Source organism: Marmota flaviventris, chromosome 17 (genome assembly GCF_047511675.1).
Source record: "Marmota flaviventris isolate mMarFla1 chromosome 17, mMarFla1.hap1, whole genome shotgun sequence".
Taxonomy (NCBI): domain Eukaryota; kingdom Metazoa; phylum Chordata; class Mammalia; order Rodentia; family Sciuridae; genus Marmota; species Marmota flaviventris.
Window position 1 is genome coordinate 28,759,599 of NC_092514.1, and position 18,807 is coordinate 28,778,405.

Here is an 18,807-nt window from a genome sequence, read left to right on the forward strand (position 1 = left end):
AAAAAAAGGCTCTGGGTATTTTGATAAAAAACACTTGGTAATCAATGGAACCCTATCAAGCCAATGTATCCAATTCACCAGAGGGAAAACCATAATTTAGCATCCCGGAATCTACACAGGCAAGCATTTCATTAGGAAGATTATTACTTAGCACCAATTTCTGTCTTTCTCTCTCTCTCTCTGGGAATTTTTCCTTTTTCTTGGAAGCTCTGGGCCGTGGTAGTGCTGTCCAGCACAGCTCAGCCGTACTTTTAATCAGTAACATGGCTGGGCACGAAGGGGCACGCTGTCACACGCCACAGAACAAACAGTGAGCTCACACCACCACAGCTGTTCCTGGGGTCATCCTGACTCAGGAACACAAGCAGCCCCACAGTCCCATCTTGGGCTGCTCTTTGGCTCTCCAAGTCCCACAGCTTTACTCAAAGCGACGCAGGTGGTTGTACAGCGACTGGACGTAGGTGAAGACGCACATGGGGTCTGGCTTGCGGCCCATCACCATCATGTCCTCCACTTCGATGAGGCGCTCACAGTTGGCCAGATTCCTGAAACACAGAAGCCCCCATCAAAGGATGGTCCCAGCAAGCAGCCAGCCCCTCTACAACTGGGATGTCCTCAGTGTCCCCCAAACAGAATTCATCATTCAAGTGCTCTCCAGGTCACCTGTCTAACACAGTATTTCCCCAGCTCCCATATTTACAATCATGAACCACCTATACTATAATTTGTGTGTGCATGTGTGAGTGGTACTGGGCATTGAATCCACTCTGCCATTGAGCTACATCCCCAGCCCTTTTGGGTTTGGAGACAGTGTCTCACTAATTGCCCAGGCTGGTTTTGAACTTGGGATCCTCCTGCCTGAGCCTCCTATGGAGCTAGGATTACAGGCATGTGCCACTACCCCTAGCTACAATTCATATTTTTATTTCAACAGACTTACTTTAATTTTAAGTGAATTCAACTTAAGTAATAATGTATTCATTATCCTGTGGAAAATTAGCACAAACTATAAAAAGAAATGTAAAACCAATAAGGTAAAAAGTAAATACACCCGTTTGCCTTCCAAATTAGCATTTTAAAAACTCTTCTCTTAAAGAAAAAATAGTTTTCATCATGAGTTCAGCACACACACAAACAGTCAGCCCTGTATAAAGCATAAGTTCCACATCCACAGATTCAACCAATCTTGGATTGAAAAAAGAGGGCTGGGGTTGTGGCTCAGCGGTAGAGCACTCACTTAGCACGTGTGAGGCACTTTAGTGTCCACCTAAAGCTAAAAAATAAATATTAAAAAAATTATAAAAATAAATGAGAAAGAAAGTACTGGGTCCAACTATAACTAAAAAAATTTTAAAAAAATATTAAAGAAAGAATCACATCTGTATTGAACACATACAGACTTGTTTTTTACTGTCATTATCCCCTAGACCATACAGGATAAAAACTATTTACATAGAATTTACATTGTTTTAGGTATTATAAGTAACCCAGAGATGATCTCCAGTCTACAGAAGGATGTGCACAGGATATATGCAAATACACCATTTTATATAAGGGACTTGAGCACCTGTGGATTTGGGTATCCAAGGCGGGTCCTAGAACCGTGGATACTGAAGGATGATATATGTGAAATACACTTCCACAGAAATTCTTTTCTTTACTGATATTTTCTCCATGTTTCATATTTAGCCCCCTCCCCACCTTCTATAAATTGCTGAACCACTACAGTAATTTCACAAAGTACTAATGGGGCATAGCTGGATGTTTAAAGAATTGCTCAAAATCATCTTGTCACCCCATCTCCAGTATCCGCTCCTCCCCCACTGGCAGACCCTGTGCCTCACACTCTGGGAAACATGGGTCTAACTCTCAGCACCTTGGCACAGACTCCTGTGTAAACTGCAACCTCGCGGGGTTCCCAGGACGCAGGAAAATGGACTTCATCAGTCAAGACACACAGCCTTGCGCATCTCAGCACTGAGTCCTGATGGGGCAGCAGGCATCTTGTTGATGCCAAGTGATGCCCCTGCTCCCTCTGACTGTGCTCACAGTATACCCAGGACTCCTGGACACCAGGAGTAGCTGGCCTGAAACCAGGCAGATCCAAAAGGGCAACCGTGAGTGCATTTGTCCCACTCGCCAGTGCCCTTCTGTCTGTAGCTGTGTGTGCGTCTGCAGCTCCAGGCTTTCTCAGTCTTCTTTATCCCCCTGATCAGTGCGTGACTGTCAGAGTTCAAATTCCAGCTCCGTCTCTTATTAACTCTATGATTGAGGACAATGCACTTAACTTCTCCAGGTCTCAGTTTCCTCATCTGGAATAATATCCACCTCACAGAGTAGCATGAAGGATTAGTGAGCTAATCCATGAAAATCAGTCAAAACAGCACCTGGCACATCAAAAGAGCTCCATCGACTGCTGGAGATTATTACTATTGCTGCTTTTTTTTTTTTTTTGCAAGGGGGCGGTACCAGGGATTGAATTCGGAGGTACCCAACCATGGAGCCACATCCCTAGCCCTATTTTGTTTTTATTTAGAGACAAGGTCTCACTGAGTTGCTTAGAGCCTTGCCGTTGCAGATCCTCCATTGCGATCCTCCAGTCTCAGCCTCCCAAGCCGCTGGGATGACAGGCGTGCGCCACCAAGCCCGGCACTATTGTTGCTTTTATTATCACACCTCACTTTATGCAGCAGAGGATCATGGAGAAGAAAACTCAATGTGAAATCTAAACAACTGGGTTCAGATCCTGACTTTGCCAATCACTTCATCTTTCCGTGCCCATTACCTGAGAAGAAAATTAAGTACACCTCTGTTCTTGCTTCCACAGGGTTTGTGAAGAGACTGTGTTTCCACACTATGTCCCTATGCACCTTGAACCCCAAAGAGCCCAGCCAGAGGGAAGACCCCAGTGAGCAAACCAGGGCTCCTCAGACCCACCACAGAGCTTGAAGCCAGCTTGGCACGACTCCTGCAGCTTCTACAATGACATGGCACCAAGGTGGCACCCTGAACCATGCGCTCCAGAGACAAAGACTGTAACATTACTACCAGGCCTGGCTCAGTGGTGCTGGCCAGACTCCAGGGCTCCTATCAGAAACCAAATGTCAAGGCGAAATGGAGACATCTGTCCCGGATCCCATCTCCGCCTCCCTTTCGGGTTGGAGCGGGTGGCCTGTAAGAGAATCCAGCAGCTTTGTTGGGTAAAGAGTAGGTTTGGCCCAAAGAGCAGGCACCCTCTCTCCCCAGGCCAGGCCAGAGCTCAGTGTCAGGGAGGTCAGCCCTCTGAACAGCGCAGGCATGCAGAGGTGCTTTGTGGACAAGGACTAAAAAATCTGAACTCTTCAGAGGAGCCAGGACCTGAGTTCACCTTGCAGAAATATCACTGGCATCCGGTGTCTTCCTCCTCCCCTGCCCCACAGAGAGAGCACCTTCTCTCTCTCCTCCCTCTCAGGCCTACTATTTACAGGATCCCAAGTATGCAAACAGGTTTCACATGAGCCCAGGTTACCACCACCAATAGTGGTAGCCTCAGTGCCCCCCCCCACGCTAAATGAGGACAGCCCTGGGACCCCAGGACCTCAGCCTCAGAAGAGAACTCAAACATCTGTCCAAACACATCAATCAGAAGCACAACCAGCTCAATCAAGACCCTGCCTTGGCTTGCTCACCTCTAGGACCAGGGAGAGGGACCTAATTTCCTCCAGGGACCATTCCAACCTCTCCAGGTGGCTCAAATCCTGGGGAAACCATTGCCCACGTGGCTCATGCTATCCTGCCTCGGTGCTTTCTTTTTCTTTCTTTTTTTTTAATGCTTTTATTTTATTTATTTATTTTTATGTGGTGCTGAGGATTGAACCTAGCACCTCACACGTGCTAGGCAAGCGCTCTACCGCTGAGCTATAACCCCCGCCCTGTCACTGTACTTTCTACCTAATGTACCCACAGGTTATTCTCAGTCTAATTTTTCCCCATAAAATAGCCCTTGACATGCTGAAAGAGAAGCTTCATATCCATTCCTAAAATGAAATCTTTCTGGTTCTTTAATTATGCCCCCAAAGAGCACAGGACCCTCTCCTCTGAATTCTGACTTCTGACTTCTGGCATTTTCCAGAATTGTCCAACCTGTGCAGAGGAGGGTGCGTGAACCCCTTCCTTCATCTAGAGGCTGCACTTCCCCTCCAACCCACGTCCCCTGCCCTGTCCGGGCAGCAAGGCTTCGAGATCAGTGGAGCCTCACCTCCACTCCCATGCCAGGCAGTGACTTCCCCAAAAGGCAATCAGGACCCTGGGCCACCATCCACCTAGACCCTATCCTACCCCACTGTCACTTTTAAGTTAAGCAGATGAGAATATGGAGTCTCTGAGACTTGGGGGACAAGGGGTCACAGTATGTAACATGTGGCTACCATCTCTCAGCTCTTTCTTTCCTTTCTCTGTACCATCTCTGCCCCTCACCTACTTCTTTCCCTAGGGAGCTCCCAAGTCTCCCTCCTCCATGTAGAACAGTGTCCCTATCTGAGACCACAGCATGGTGCACACCAGACCCTCAAGGGCACATGCCTTCCACTCCAACTTGTCCCCGCAGACAGAGCATTCTCCCTCGGCTGGTGCCAGCTACAATGGTAACAAGATTCCTAGAAGCTGCAGACACAGGATGAATAAAACTCAGGAGACCCAGTAGGACAAAATGGAAGTGATGTCCCCACGGACGTGTTTTTATGTTTGTTTGTTTGTTTGTTTATTCAGTACTAGGGATTGAACTCAGGGCCTCACACATCTCCACCCCCTACCAAGCTACACCCAAGCCCCTTTTATTTCTTATTTTAAGACAAGGTCTCATTAAGTTGCCCAGGTTGGCTTTGAACTTGGAATTCGCCTGCCCAGTGTGCGGCTGTGTTTACAGATGGGAACCAATCACACCCGGCCCCATTAACTTTTATCAAAATAATTAAGCCTCAAAATATCAGAAGCCCCAGTTACCTTTTACATTTTAAACGAACTGCTTTTGTAAACATGGTCCAAGCTTGTTTTAATTAATTCAGACTACATGGAAAAATCCAAAGGAGAAAGTACAGATCCCTTCCAACGCCACCAGCCGGCAAGTCATTGGCCTACATCATGAACTTGCTTACACTCAGTTTGGAGGCCTTTCTCCTACTCCCATCACCTGTGATCTTCAGCGACCACAGCGCTGGCCTATAAGGGACATAGAGGAGGGACTTTGTGGGGGGGGTTATTTTTATTTTTTTAAGCCTGCTCTAAATACAGCCAGGGCTCGGGCTGCTGCCTCCTGTCTGGTTTTAGACAGAGACACATGGAGACTACAAATAGCCTGGAAGCCCCTTCTGCTGGGGCGTAACCGGAGAGCAGGACACATTCCACGCGGGGCAAGTGGGAAGCGTCCTGCGTTGGGCTCTGTGGAGAGGTGGGGAGGAAAGGTGCAGAAGGGCCAGGCGCCTGCCTGACTCAGCCCTTCCATAAAAGGGACTGGTCCTCCCTGTTCCAGGCCCTGAACACCTGTCAGGCAAGGGAAGCTCACTCTGCTGTCAACACGGCATCACTCACACAGATTAGGCCACAAGGAATCTCTGGGCCCAGAAACTGCGGGGGGGAGGGGCCGCACACACCACTTTTACTCCAAACTGTTTCCAGTCCTTGTGCCTTAAAGACACTTGCTCACCATAGGAGCTGAGAACTTTCCCTCCCCGATGCTAGGTGGATGCATGGTTTGGGGACCACCTGTCTTTTCCCTTCTGAAAGTCATGCCTTGATTGTATACCAGGCTTCTCTCATCTCAAGCTGCCTGCTCCCAAGCGGCCTCTCTTAGCTCTGTCCCCTGCCTCCATGGTTTTTGATGGCTTTCAATACCCTTGTGCATCCGCTCGGATTTTGCTGGCAGACCTCATTGGGACACCTGAGACATCCAGAGCTCATATCCTCAAGCAGGTGTCCCCGAGATTCCCAACAGCTTTCCTAACCTGTTGTCCAAGTGGCTGTCCTTCTCAAAGGCCCCAGGCAGGCCGGCCCATCTACCCAGCCCTCTCCCCGACTTGTACCTGTGAGATAATCTCATGGGTGACTCATTCGGGGAGGCGCTTTCCCAGGCTCTGAGCAAGCTCCCCACACAGGCCCACTGCAGGGCGCCCCTCCCCACCCCCTGGAGTCAGCAGAAAAGCCAGGGCTGATCTCAGGAGCCCCATCTCAGCGGCCTCCTCCCCTCCCCAGCCAGAGCAGGCTCAGGCTGCAGGGAGGCAGGGCTGAGAATTTCACCCCATTGTTTGCTCTGGAAAGGAGAAGGCAAAGCCTAGACCAGCTTCCACCACCCCTTCCCCCTCCCTCAGGTCGGGAATAGAAGAAACATCTGTTTGGAGTCTGGAGGCTCCGTGAACTCAAACCTCGTGCTGGGAAAGCGCAGCCTGGAATGGCTCTGGCTTCAGCTGCCAAGGGAAGCTGTTTTCTTTGGGAGCTGGGGCGCCAGGCCACCACTCCACGGCCCAGGGTGTCCCTCTCCCTGCCACAGCCCAGCTTGGCCCAGGGTTGAGGGTGACCAAGGTGGCCGGGGCATGAGTTGGCACTGCTTGGCCCACTGGACATAAATGGTGAAGAATTCTATAGACCCAGCATGGCCTCCCCGTGGCAGGGGTGGATCTGGAGGTGCCCAAGGAGGAGCCCCAATCCCCACATTCTAACAGTCTGATTTCTGACAGTCCCCATTTCTGTGTTGCAAGCAGCTGGGCCTCCTCCTCTGAGCCACCCCCTCCCCACATCATGCCGCGACACTTGGCACCACGCCACCTTCGTCTGGATCCAGTTGCATAACACACCCGTCCAGAGCTGTTTCTGCTATTAGGATGACAACTAATCCCAGGCAGCCAAGAAAGAGAAGGCTTTAAAGTATACATGGAGTTCTTATGACCCCAAAGGGGCTGAGAGTCCTAGCGCGTCGACCGAGACAACACAACAGGCCCATGGGGATATTCCAAAACGTCAGGCAGAGAAGCTCAGAGCCAGAGGCCTGATTCTGCCCCAGGGCAAGCCAGCAGCTGTCGGTCCAGGAGGGCTTTCCATACCAAGGGTGGGGTGTGAGATCCACTGGCCCCACCTCCTCCCTGGCCAGGCTCAGGGCCTGGCATGGGGGACTGGGCTGGGTGGTCAGGCCCAGAATGGAGTGAGCAGGGCAGGCAAGGTGGGGAGAGGCCCTTTCAACACAGGAGGATATGAGCACTAAGGACCCAGACCAGAAACTCACATGGTCCCCCAGGGACCGACCTTAGAGGCTGACAACACAGAGCCCAAAGGCAGGGAGAGAATGACCGATGTGCCCCCAGATTGGGAAACTCAGCTTTGGAGTGGGCCTTCCTTCTCTCTGAGGATCACTTTGTCACCTGCTTCCTACCCCCGGGGGGCTATGATGGGCTACAGTGATGGCTTCCTGCCCTCTGGGGTCAGCTAGCACAAGCCCTGGTTGTGAGGGCAGGAGAGGAAGGAGGTCCAAGGATGATCCCAGGGGTCCTTCCCTGCCGGGTCTTGTGAGCTGGCCACATGCAGTTGCCCGAAACACAGCTCCTATCAGAGAGCCATGAACTGACTCCATGAACCTTGTGTCCCCTCCAGTTTCAGAGAGGTAACAACCCAGGGCTAGTAACAGGTCTGCACTGCAGTCACCCCAGACGTGCTACTGCACACAACCTGCTCCTTTTCTCTCGCTCCTGCCCACGCCTTTGGAAAGAGTCCCTCTATGAAACACACATCACCCAGTTTGAATGTACACCCACCCTCCGCCAGGGCCCTGACAGATAGACTAAACTTAGCCAATTCTCCTGCTGCTCTAGGGGTTGCCCTTGGCCAATAACCCAATTCCAAACTGGTTTCTCAAGCACATCCCAATCCCAGAACTGCTCCTCCCTCCCTCCCTAAATCTTCCTATGAGTGGGACGTGAAGAGGCAGGTGCCACGGTTTAAAGAGGATTTGCCTGCCCCTACCAAAGCTCCTGTTGAGGACTGGTCCCCAATGTCATGGCATTGAGAGGTGGAGGAGCCTTTAAGAGGCATTTGGCTCATAAGTGATCTGTCCTCCTAAAGAGACTAACATAGTTCCTGCAAGAGTGGGTTCGTTATCTTGAGAACAGTTGTTATAAAGCATTCAAACCCCTTTATCCTCTCCTCTCTTGCATATATGCCCATTTGCCCTTTCTCTTCCCACCCTGAGTCGAGGCAGCACAAGGCCCTCACCAGAAGCCAAGCAGATGCCAGCACTACAACCTTGATCTTCTAGCCTCCAGAACCAAAATAAACTTTTTTTTTTTCTTTATAAATTATCTAGTTTCCGGTATTCTGTTATAGTTACAGAAAACTAAGCTGGTATTTTGAGCATTTCACAGAAAATCTAAAATAGTATTTAGGGATGCAAAATCTACTTTTGAAATGTCCCAAATTTCCTTCTGGTTGGCAGCCAGGGTTTATCCAAGCAATTGTATCTGTTCACCAGTGTGACAAGATAGACCCACCGCCCCAGGGACCCTGTTCCACTGTCTCTCAGGCTCTGTGGTCATTCTTCCACGCTGCACCCAAGAAGCTGAGCACCAGCAAGAAGAGGAGGAACACCAGGCACAGAGAAAGCCTGGCCCCACTGAGTACATCCCTCACCAGGCCTCCATCTTCCCATCTGTACAAGAGGAAGACGAGCTGACTTGAGGAAGACTGGCCTAGAGGTCCCTCATCTATGTGGCCAGCTGCTCTATGTCCTGCCTACTCCCAGACCCCACCTGGGGCAGAGATAGTACTCGGGGTCTGGACTGGAGCTAGTAGCCAGCAGGACTTGCCACACTTACTCCGCCATGGTGAAGGCCAACTCAAAGTTCTTCTGCCGCTGCGCAGGGTTCAGGGCACTGTAGTCAAAGGCATCGGGGAAGAAGGAGTGCACCAAGGCACAGAAGGCCATCCCATCGCTCCAGCTGGATGAGAAGTTCTGCAGGTCCACGTGCTACAAGCAAGGCCAGGAGAGGGTCAGTGAGGGGTGGGAGCACCCAATTCAATCCCACAAGCAGGTGCTCCCAGCCCCGCCCCAAAGCCCACCATCACCCAGCTCATCAACAAGTCGTCGCCAGACCTCCCTGCTAAAGGTACGCTGGACTGGGCTGCTCAGGCCTAGATCTGGATTCCTAAAATCTCTAAGCACAAGCTGCCGGTGGCTAGACACCTGCTCAGAAGGGACCATGTCTCCAGCTCTAGCCCTTTCCCTCAGCCTGGGCGGGCTCTTGCCCTATCAAGGAGGACAAGCTCTGGGATGAAGCTTGGCTGGCCTTGGGCCAGGGCTCACCTGGTAGCCCAGGGTCTTGTTGCGACACCACTCGAGCAGGATTTGCTTGATGCTGCTGGCGCTGGCCACGCCAAAGCTCTGCGACCGTTTCAGCTTGGCCCGGGCCTCACCTTTGCCCCTGTGGAGAAAGGGCAGGCCTGCTGTGGGGGCTGAGGGGAGGACCTCCCTACACCACCCAATTAGACAGCCCCCAGGTCTGCTCACTCTAGGGAGACACTGGGTCAGGGTGCAGCTAAGGCCCCACAGCACAGCCCCAGGTACCATAAGCCTCCTTTGATGGTATCTGGAAGAACCATCATCACCCCCTTGCAGCCCTCCAGGACCCCTGAGAATTTTTGCACTTGTAAGCAGGGGGCCACTGGGTAATCCAATGGAGTCCTCTTTTTATGAGGGTTCTTTCCTGGCAGGAGGGATGGTTTCCTCCTCGGGGCCCCAAGGACACTTCCTAATGGCTAAGGTCAGGATGCTGACTATAGGGTCAGGGGGGATCTTCCTGGCTGAGATTCTTCCCTAGACTTGAGCAAGGAGTGCCTACACCACCCCTTGTACCTGCAAGATATATCAATACCATGCACCAAAAAGGGGGTTGAATAAATATGCAAAGGCAGGATCAAGAATCCCATCTCTCCAGAGCATGTTGGCAGCCAGCTGGCCCCTGAGCCCTGCCACGTCACCTCTTTGGTCCTCAGGCAAGTTCAGCCCAACGGCAGCATGGTCTCCCAACTCCAACCAGGAATACCAACCCCTGCCAGACTCCCTGGTCATACCCAGAAACTAAAGGAGTGACAATCCTGAACAATTCAGGTTCGAGGGTGGTTTGGGCACACTGGGAGTATAGAAGACTGGGGTGCCTCGGAATAGAGGGGAAGGACCCTCATCAGGCCTGACCCAGACCCCCTACAGTCTCTTCTCCCCATAAACCCACACTGTGACTCAACCTTGACCTTGAACTTTGCCCCAGAGGTCTAGTCTCAGGTTATGCCCCTGGGGAGCAGGTCAGAGCCCTGCCTTACTATGCCCTGCCTGCCTGACCCCAGTCTAGGCTGGGCCTGCTATAGGGAGGAGGGCCTGAACTGGGGGTGAGTGTCCGTACTTGCCCGCTGTATCCTGCTCCCACTTCTCAAACAACGCCTTCCGGGCCTGTGCCCCTGAGGTGCGGGGCAGTGTCTGCGACCTCACCAGCTCTCTGCGACGCTCCCCCTGGCGAGGGGCCGGAGTCACAGCTGGCAGCTGTGGGGATGGGGGTGACTGGGGTGGCGTCACCAACGGTGGGCTAAGGAGAGAAGCAGCATATCAGGAACACAGACCTGGCGTCACTAGCTCCCTAAGCCCGGGTCCAGCCCCTGCCGAGTGGGAGAGAGGCCGACAGGCTGTGCCATGATGGATGGGCGCTACGGCGGCAGTCAGAAAGCAAGCCCCACCTGCTCCATCCTCAGCTGGTTTGGCAGGTTTTCTGAACTGAGTTGCTGTCTGCAGCAGGCCAGGCCAGCAGGCCTGACTGCGGAAGGAGGGTGGGCCCATTCTCTGGACATAAATCCTTTCCTTGGCAGGTGTCAATGCCTGGGGGTGGCCAGGGAGGCCAGGAGGTATCCCCTGAGCCAGCCCCACCAGGGCCAGGTCTCCCTCCTCCACCACTAAAGAAGACCCCTGATGTTCCCTGCCCCCAACAATTTGCCAGAAAGCCACATTCTCCATTTATTATTCAAAGAAAGAAAGACCAGCCCAGTTGCCACTCCCACTCCCACCCGCAGTTCCAACTACAGCTCAGCTGGCCTGCGGGGGCGGGGGTGGGGGGACCTGCTGCACGGGGAAGCCCCTGCTGCCCTGCCCCAGATCCTGGGCCTCTCTGCATATCTGTTCATCCTGAGACAGGAGTGCCTAGCTCTGAGGGACCCTCCAGCCAGTGCGGAAGGAGGAAGAGAAAGTGGGACATCTTTCTGCCTTCCTTCCTACTATGGGGGCTGAGACCCCACACTCCCCTGCAATCTTTTAACTGCCAAGCTGCTGCCATATTTCTCCAAAGGAATCTCTCTGCCAACCCCATGACCTCACTCCCCCTGCTCACACCCTCCCAGCCAACCCCACAGCCTTAGTTCTGGGGAGCACCAACTCCAGGAGGGTACTGACTTCTGAGCCGGTACAGGGAGCTCCCTGAAGGGGGTCTGGGCAGCCTGGGCCTTAGGCAGGGCAGAAAAGCCACCTGGGGAGAAAGACTCACCTGTCCTTGCGCTTGCCTGCTGTCATTGTCCCGAAGCCAGAGCTTGACGGAGATCGAATAAAAGAGGAATTCTTCTCTGTAGGATGAAGGAAGGGAGAGAAATGACAAGCCTGGCCTTAGAGAGGGTTGGCCACAGCCTCCCTTTCTCTGGCCCTGCCCCATTTATCTGGCATCACTTTAGACAAACCAGAAACCCTGGGCTAAACTGGCCTCAACAAACCAAGCAAAAAGGAGAATAGGGACATACAGCAGTGACATCCAAGAGGTCCTCTAAACTGTCTCCTACCTTGCTCAAGGGCAGAGCCCAGGGCCTCTTGTGTTGTGTGACCAGAAAACACTGTCCCCAAACCCACCTTTGGAAGACCACACAGCCCCAGCCACGACACACCAATAAGACCTGACCACAGCTCAAGACACGGCCTGGGGGTGCTGAAGGAGGGGACTGTGCCAAATGTGCAAGGCAACCATGGCTTCCACCAGGAATGGAAGCTGTGACAGGCAATGACAGGCAGAGGTGGCTGGGCTTCTTGAGTCTCCGCCACCCTCCTCCAGCCCTGCCCTCCCTCTCCCCGACTGAGGTGGGCTCGGCTCCCACACCACTCTCTCCAGCTCATACCAGTGGGACTGGGAGTCCAGGGGGTGGTGGCCTCACTGGGGCTTGAGCTGAAGCCCCCCAGGATGGCAGCAGATGTGGGTGATAAAGCTGCAGCTGAGGTCTCCCCAGAGAACTTCTCAGAGACTCGGGTGACCGCCGTGACTGGCTGGTGAGGCAGCCGCAAGGAGAGGCTCACAGGTCGAGGCTTGGGGGGCTCTGGTGCCGAGAAAGCTTGGGCAACTTCAGGGGGTCCGTCGCCTGGACCTGGAACATGTGACCAGCAGGGAAGCATCAGCCGTGGCAGCCAGAGAAGCTTCAGAGTCCCTAGGAGAGCTTCAGCCTCCCTGGCCCTCCTCCTACCTCCTCCAGGAAGGGCCTCCTGACCTCCCTTACTGGGGATATCCTGCTGCTCTAATCAGATCTGATTCTTCTCACCTTCCCCTCATAGCCAGCTCAATAAACACTAATTGGCCGGCCAGCCACTCTCTGTCCACTTCATTGCTTGGACAACTCCTCAGCCCCCTGCTTGCTTTTCTCTAGAAACAAGGAAGCTCACTACCTTTCAAGATCTCCCATTTCCCTGTGTGTTTAAAAAGTTGTACTGTACATTAAATGAGGCTGCTCTCCTGGAAGCTCTCTGCCTATTGTGGCTCTGGCTCAAGTCCTCCCTCCCCTCAACCAAGAAATGGCTGGCACAAATGCCTAGCGGAGGCCCTGATGCCCAAATCTATCCAGCCACCTCTCCCATCCCTCCATCCCTACCTGCACCCGGCTGGTGTCCATTCTCCATGATGCATGAGTTTGAGGTTCGTCTCACCTCTGGCTCACTGGCTTCATCATGGTCCACGCTCTGCTGAGACAGTGACACCACTGAGACAGCTGCCCACCCCCCAAACCACTTCCCAAACCCCTCCTAGTTCAGGCAGGGTGAACAGCCCTCATTTTGAGAGAAAACAGGCCCCAGAAGATACAGTAGTGAGCAAGGTCAAGAGCAAGCTGGGATGAACCCACCTCAGCTACAGAGCCTCTCAGGGCTCATCCCAGAGCCCAAACAAAAAGCTAAGGACAGAGGTCAAGGTGGAGGGTTCTGAAGCAGTGTCAGGCAGCTCCACCCCTCCCCCCAGGCTGGTCCAAATGACCGGGGTCAGGAGAACCTGGACCCTTCTCCTCCCAGCTGGGCCGTCCCAGCCTGGCTACCCACATGGTAGTAGCAGGAACCAGGAGGTACAAGGTCCTCTGGAGCATGAGCAGCAGGAGAGGTCCCTCACGCTGAGGCCTTTCCACTAAATGCAGTGACATGAGACTTCCCAGATGTGCAGAGTGCAGGAGCTAATAGGCTCCATGCCACCCCTCCACCCTCCCTGGGCTGCAGCAGGGGTTGGGGCCAGCAGGAGGCAGACAGAGAGCCAAGACCGAGAGGCGGGGTAGCGGGGTGAAGCCTGGGATTCTGGCTGAACTGCCAACCCCACTGTATGACCTGGGACACATCATGTCCCCTCTGAGTCTCAGTTTTGAAAAACAGGAGCAGACGATGCAAGTGCCATCTGAGAAATTACCAAATGGGTGGAACCTGAGGTCTCAGAAAGGGGACATGCACTGACAGGGTTGTAGAGTGAGGAACAGACAGGCTGTGTGGCCAGGGGAAGTCCTCTCCCCCCAAGGTCTCATCCCCTCCTAATACAGTTGTGGTGTTCGGAATCTATGGGGCTGGGGTCAGCCTGGCCAGGAGAGACTGAAGCAAATCCCAACCAAGCACTTGATTAAGAGCCCACACTGGGTGGGCTTGAGGGGTTAGCCATGCCACTCCCTAGACACCTCCAAGGTGGCCCCTTAGTTTACAAGCTTCCCAGACAATAACTTGTCCCTCAGATGGCTAAGGTTTTCCTGTAAGCAGTGCTCAGGGTGCCCACCCTGCCATGGGGAAGTCAAGCTGGCAGGTAGACAGATGGTGACGAGCCAGCACAAAGATGCCTAAGATAGACATCAGCCCCGAGGGGCAGGGAGGTTCCCCAGAGACAGGCAGGGGTGCCTGGGCCAAACCCAGAATGAGCTAGGTGCATGAGGAGCAGAAGCCATTCTCAGCAGACCAGTGGCTGCAAAAGCAGAGAGACATCAAGGCCCAGGCCTTCTGATCCTGCATGACCCACAACCCAAGCTTCCTACCAGGACTACTTGGACTTGACTCCTTAGGCAAAAAGAAGCCAAAGGCATATTTTAGGCATCCTTCAGAAGCCAGAGAGAGTGGAATGAATGGGAGAGTCCAGATGGTGAAATCAACTCAACAGTCCCAGGCGGGGATCTGAGGAAGGGCCATGGGGCAAGAGTGTGGGAGGGCAAGGGCAAGGACTCAGAGCTTTGGGGAGAAAGGAATCCAAGTGGAAGAGGGATAGATGCAAGAGAGAGAATGCCCTGCCTGCTCCAAGCCCAGGCTTGGGGACTGAGTGCGGAGGAAGCAAAATAATTTCCATTTTAGACATGATGGGTGTCAGGGGTCCCTGGAACATCAGGGAGTTAAGGAGGTAAGTTGGATATTTGAGACGAATGGGTAAAAGAAAGGAGGGATGATGGGGAAACAGGAGTCACAAGATCCATGGGCTTCAGGGAGCCCAGCAGAGGAAGAACCAGCACAGGGGCAGCGGGGGACCTGAGATGCGGCACCCACATCTCAGAAGCAGAAGAGATATCTGTGAGGGAGAATAGAAGGAGCAGCCAGAGAGGTGAGGAAGAAACCCAGCAGGACATTGAGAAAGCCAGGGAGGGAAGTGAATCAAGAAGGCCACGTGTCCAAAGGCAGCCTGAGGTCGAGGACTAGAAGGTTAGGAAAACGTGTCCCTTTTGTTTAGCCAAAAAGAGGTCACTGGTGATGGTTATCAAAATGGAATCAGAGGCCTGGGAGTGAGAGCAAAAGACAACCTTGGGATGGAGAAAGGAGCGGGCAGCTTGGGCTGCAGGTTCATCTCCAGCCACCCATCTTGGTCATGCAAGGGGAACAAGAAAAAGGGTCTGGGGGTGTTCTCCAGATGAAAGAGGCAGGACCACACTGACAGGCTGAGAGAAAGGCTCCAGCAAATTGAGGGGACCATCTGTGAGGTGGGGACCTGGCAAAGTGACAGAGGACAGGACCCAGAGCCTGAGGAGAGCCTGGCCTTGGAAAGGAGGCAAGCCCTCAACTTCTGATTCAGAAGGGTAGAGGAGAGAGGCCAAGCTTGGTGGACGCAGGACCCCTGGAGAAGGGCAGGGTGTCTCCTGATACTGCAGAGTAGGGAGGGCATTCCTAGAGCCACACTGCTAACCCGAAGCCAAGCCAGCATGGGGAGGAGAACCAGGCAGGTCAGCTGAAACCCCAGCCCCCACTGTCACCAGGGCTCTCTCTGGGGTCTCATGTCCCCCCATCTACCCCACTCTGGTTCAACAGGTTTCACAGGTCCAGGAAGGGGCCTGGAGGGACAGGTTGATGGTGAAATCATTTTCCCAGGAATGTAGGTCTTTATGGGGGAGTCCCCCACAGCCACTTGTCCCTGCATGTTGCAGGCCCCCACCACCCATGCTGCCCCAGGGACCAGGAAGGAAGTAGGTTGTGCACCTCTTTATCAGTGGGACAGACTCCTGCTAAGGGGTCCCCAGCACAGGAAGGAAGAGAAGAAGCTAGCAGGGCAGCAGCAGCTGGGGTGTGGAGCTTGGTCCTAACTCCTATGTCCTCCTGCCCCCTGACCAACACTACAAAGTACTCTGCACCTGAAGAAAGGACTCCACCCAGGCCTCAGACCAAGAGGCCACCTTCCAATCCATCATCACACAGACAGGGAAACCAAGTCCAGGGAAGGGAAAGGATGCCCTTAAACTCACACTTTGGCTGAAAACAATGTCCACGTCAAGGGTTAAGACTGGGATCTCCTGCCCCACTCCAGGATCTATCCACAAAGCACTCTGGCCTTTCAGAGGACTGAGGACAACAATACAAACTTCTCTCCCAAAACTTGGTCAGAGTGAGCTCTGGCCCCAGTGACCTGTCTTAACCAGGTGACAGGGAGGTAAAGGTGCGAGACTGGACCATCACCTAGAGGGACTGTCACAGAGCCCTGAGACCAAAGGGCCAAGCCCAGCTAGGTAGAGCAAGCTATTCTTCCAGAGAACAAGCCCACCCTAGGGGCTTCTGGCATGTTCCTCCAGTGGGGTACTGTCTTCCTTTGGTGGGGGCAACCTGCCCCAGCTATTGGGGAGAGTCCTAGGGAGGAACCTCTGTGTGCGGGGATCAGTGTAGAAAGTACTGCCCTGGCCCTGAGGACAGGTCCTGTTGAGCTGCCCTGGCACCCCCAAGATTCCCCAAATCCGCTTTGTTTTGGAGAGGGGAAGGTGACCCGTGAGGAAGCCCAGGCCTGAAAATTCACAGGAAAAGCAGGGGATGAGATAAGTCCAATTTCAGGAACTCTGGGAGAAAGGACCCTCTTACTAAAGAAGTTTTTTTTTTTTAACATCTTTGTTGGGGAGGGAATAATTTAGGCCTTCTCCATGTTTCCTGATCCACCCAGGCTCATACATGGACACGGGAGACAACATGTGTGCCTGGCACAGCCCATGACAGGCAGAACCCCCGTTCCAAGATGGTTAACAGGTTCGCCCTGCCCTGCCTCCACTCACACCACAGTTTTAAAGGACTCAATTCAAACTTCTCCCTAAAGCATTAAACTCTCTTATCACACGATGCGTCTGGGAAAGGAAGGCAGATAAGGCGAGAGTCTGGTTTCTTTCTTGGTCGGGCCTCTGACACCCGGCTCCTGGCAATTGTTCCTGAGGGACTGTGCTGCCTCAGCCATGGGGACCCAGCAGCTCCAGCTTAGCAGCAGCTGAAATTTCCAGGGAATAGCCCTAAGTCAGCCTCCTGGGGAATGGGCCTGGCCTCAGGCTGTGACCATCCACCTCAGGCCCCCAGGGGGCTCCTAGCTCCCTCCTCATAGCCACACAATGGCAATGGCTTCCAGGACACTTTTGTTAACCCAACTAATTGGGCACTAACTACCCAGCCTGCTCAACAGGGCCCTTCAAGATTGATCAACCCACCTTGGTTTGGATACAAGGAAACTGAGGTTTAGCTGGGAAGAAATGCCCCCAAGCCTCGCAGCAAATGCTCCAAAAGTCTGCTCCAGTGTCTCAGGCTTCTGCATCCTCCCTGAGTGCCCCTGATCATCCTCTGTCATTAAGTTCAAACCTGTGTCCCCTCCTCCCATGTCATAGCAAGACCAAGGTGTATGCACTCAAAAGTGGATTACTCGATCAATCCCTTCTGAATTGAGTTTGGAGCACATTTATATGTTGAGTACAACCCATCTCCAACTCCAACTGTCCCCAGCAAAAAGGTGTCTAAATCCATTGCTTGTTTCTGAGGGACAGTGTAACACCAGCTTCCACAAGGTCTGACCACACATCGAGTATGCACAGGATGATACCCTCAGGCCCAGAACCACACCCCCACCTACACACACACACACACACACACACACACACACACACACGGAATATGAAAGGCCAGACATCAGCAGCTGTAACTGTGTTCATTGTCCACACTCCAGTTTTGCCGTGAGGCCCTGATTCCTTGTTCGTGACCAAGTACCCAATCATAGGCTGCTTGTGGGTCACAGCACACAATCTGGAGCATGTGCATGCTCTACTCAGGCCCCTTCATTACCAGAAGCTGTCTCAGACCTTTGTCAGTGCTGCTGAGAGGATAGTCTGCAAGAGCAATGGGGACCAGTGCCTCTAGGGTCAGGCAGGGGAAGCTGCCTCAGGCCCAGGAAGCTGAGACTCAAGGGCTGCGCACCCTCTGGCCCACCTGGAGGCCAGCCATCCTCCACCCACTGTGCTTGCCTGCTCAGCTACACTTGCTGCTCCCTGCCTCCAGGGCCTTTCTGAAATCCACAACCTACTACTCCCCAACTGGCTCTCCATCCTCAGCTACAGCATCCCTGACCCCAACCTCTTCTTCAGAAGGACTCCCCTCTCTGGATTTCCAAGAGTGGGCACTCCAGGTCCTTCTTGCTTTCTGGCAATTCTGTGACCTGGTTTTCACTTGCTTCAAATTTTTCTGCCTCTGTCCAGGGCTCCTTCTCTGCAATGGACCTGGAGACCATATCCACACTACAACTCCAACCGCCAGCTCTGCTCACATAAGTCCTCTGACTCCCAGCCTTGATCTATGGATCCCCCTGCACTGAGACATCCTCACCTGGATGCCCCATAACCCTCTCCCAGTCAACCCCCCCCACCCAGATCTGCGACCCCAGTAGTCCCCCAAGACAGGGTTATTCTCTCCACCCCCATTCTCATGTCCCAAAACTCCTGTTGGTTTTTACCCTGACCCTGTCCAAGGCAATCTGTCCACACACCACTGCCCCAGCTGAGACCCATCCTTTCTCCTGTGATCATCATAATTGTTACTGGTCTCTATCCATCTCTGAGGGAGCTTGCCAGATATAAGGAGAATCCTATCCCTTCCCTACCCAGCCCCCCAATGCCATTCCCATTACTAGGAGGGCTAGCCTGACCTGGTGAATGGTGAATTCCCATTGAAGAAAATCACAACTAAAGAGAATCACATATATACTTCTAAATGTGTACATATCTACATGTATGTATGACTCTGAGATTATTTTTCTTAAAACTTGGACAGCTGCTTCCATA

The 18,807-nt window shown here is 53.1% G+C and overlaps 1 protein-coding gene across 2 annotated transcripts in view; it reads right to left on the minus strand.

Moving 5' to 3' along the window:
* The window catches only part of Smtnl2 (smoothelin like 2), a 38,625-nt gene continuing 19,818 nt past the window's right edge, over positions 1-18,807 (minus strand). For both annotated transcript variants that reach the window (XM_027922677.2, XM_071604062.1), the window contains exons 4-10: positions 12,895-12,982; positions 12,154-12,396; positions 11,538-11,613; positions 10,413-10,592; positions 9,320-9,437; positions 8,832-8,983; positions 1-545 (exon numbers count right to left, since the gene is read on the minus strand). In XM_027922677.2, the coding sequence (XP_027778478.2) occupies positions 419-545; positions 8,832-8,983; positions 9,320-9,437; positions 10,413-10,592; positions 11,538-11,613; positions 12,154-12,396; positions 12,895-12,982 (984 nt within the window). In that variant the 3' untranslated portion in view covers positions 1-418. The remainder of the gene's footprint in view (positions 546-8,831; positions 8,984-9,319; positions 9,438-10,412; positions 10,593-11,537; positions 11,614-12,153; positions 12,397-12,894; positions 12,983-18,807) is intronic.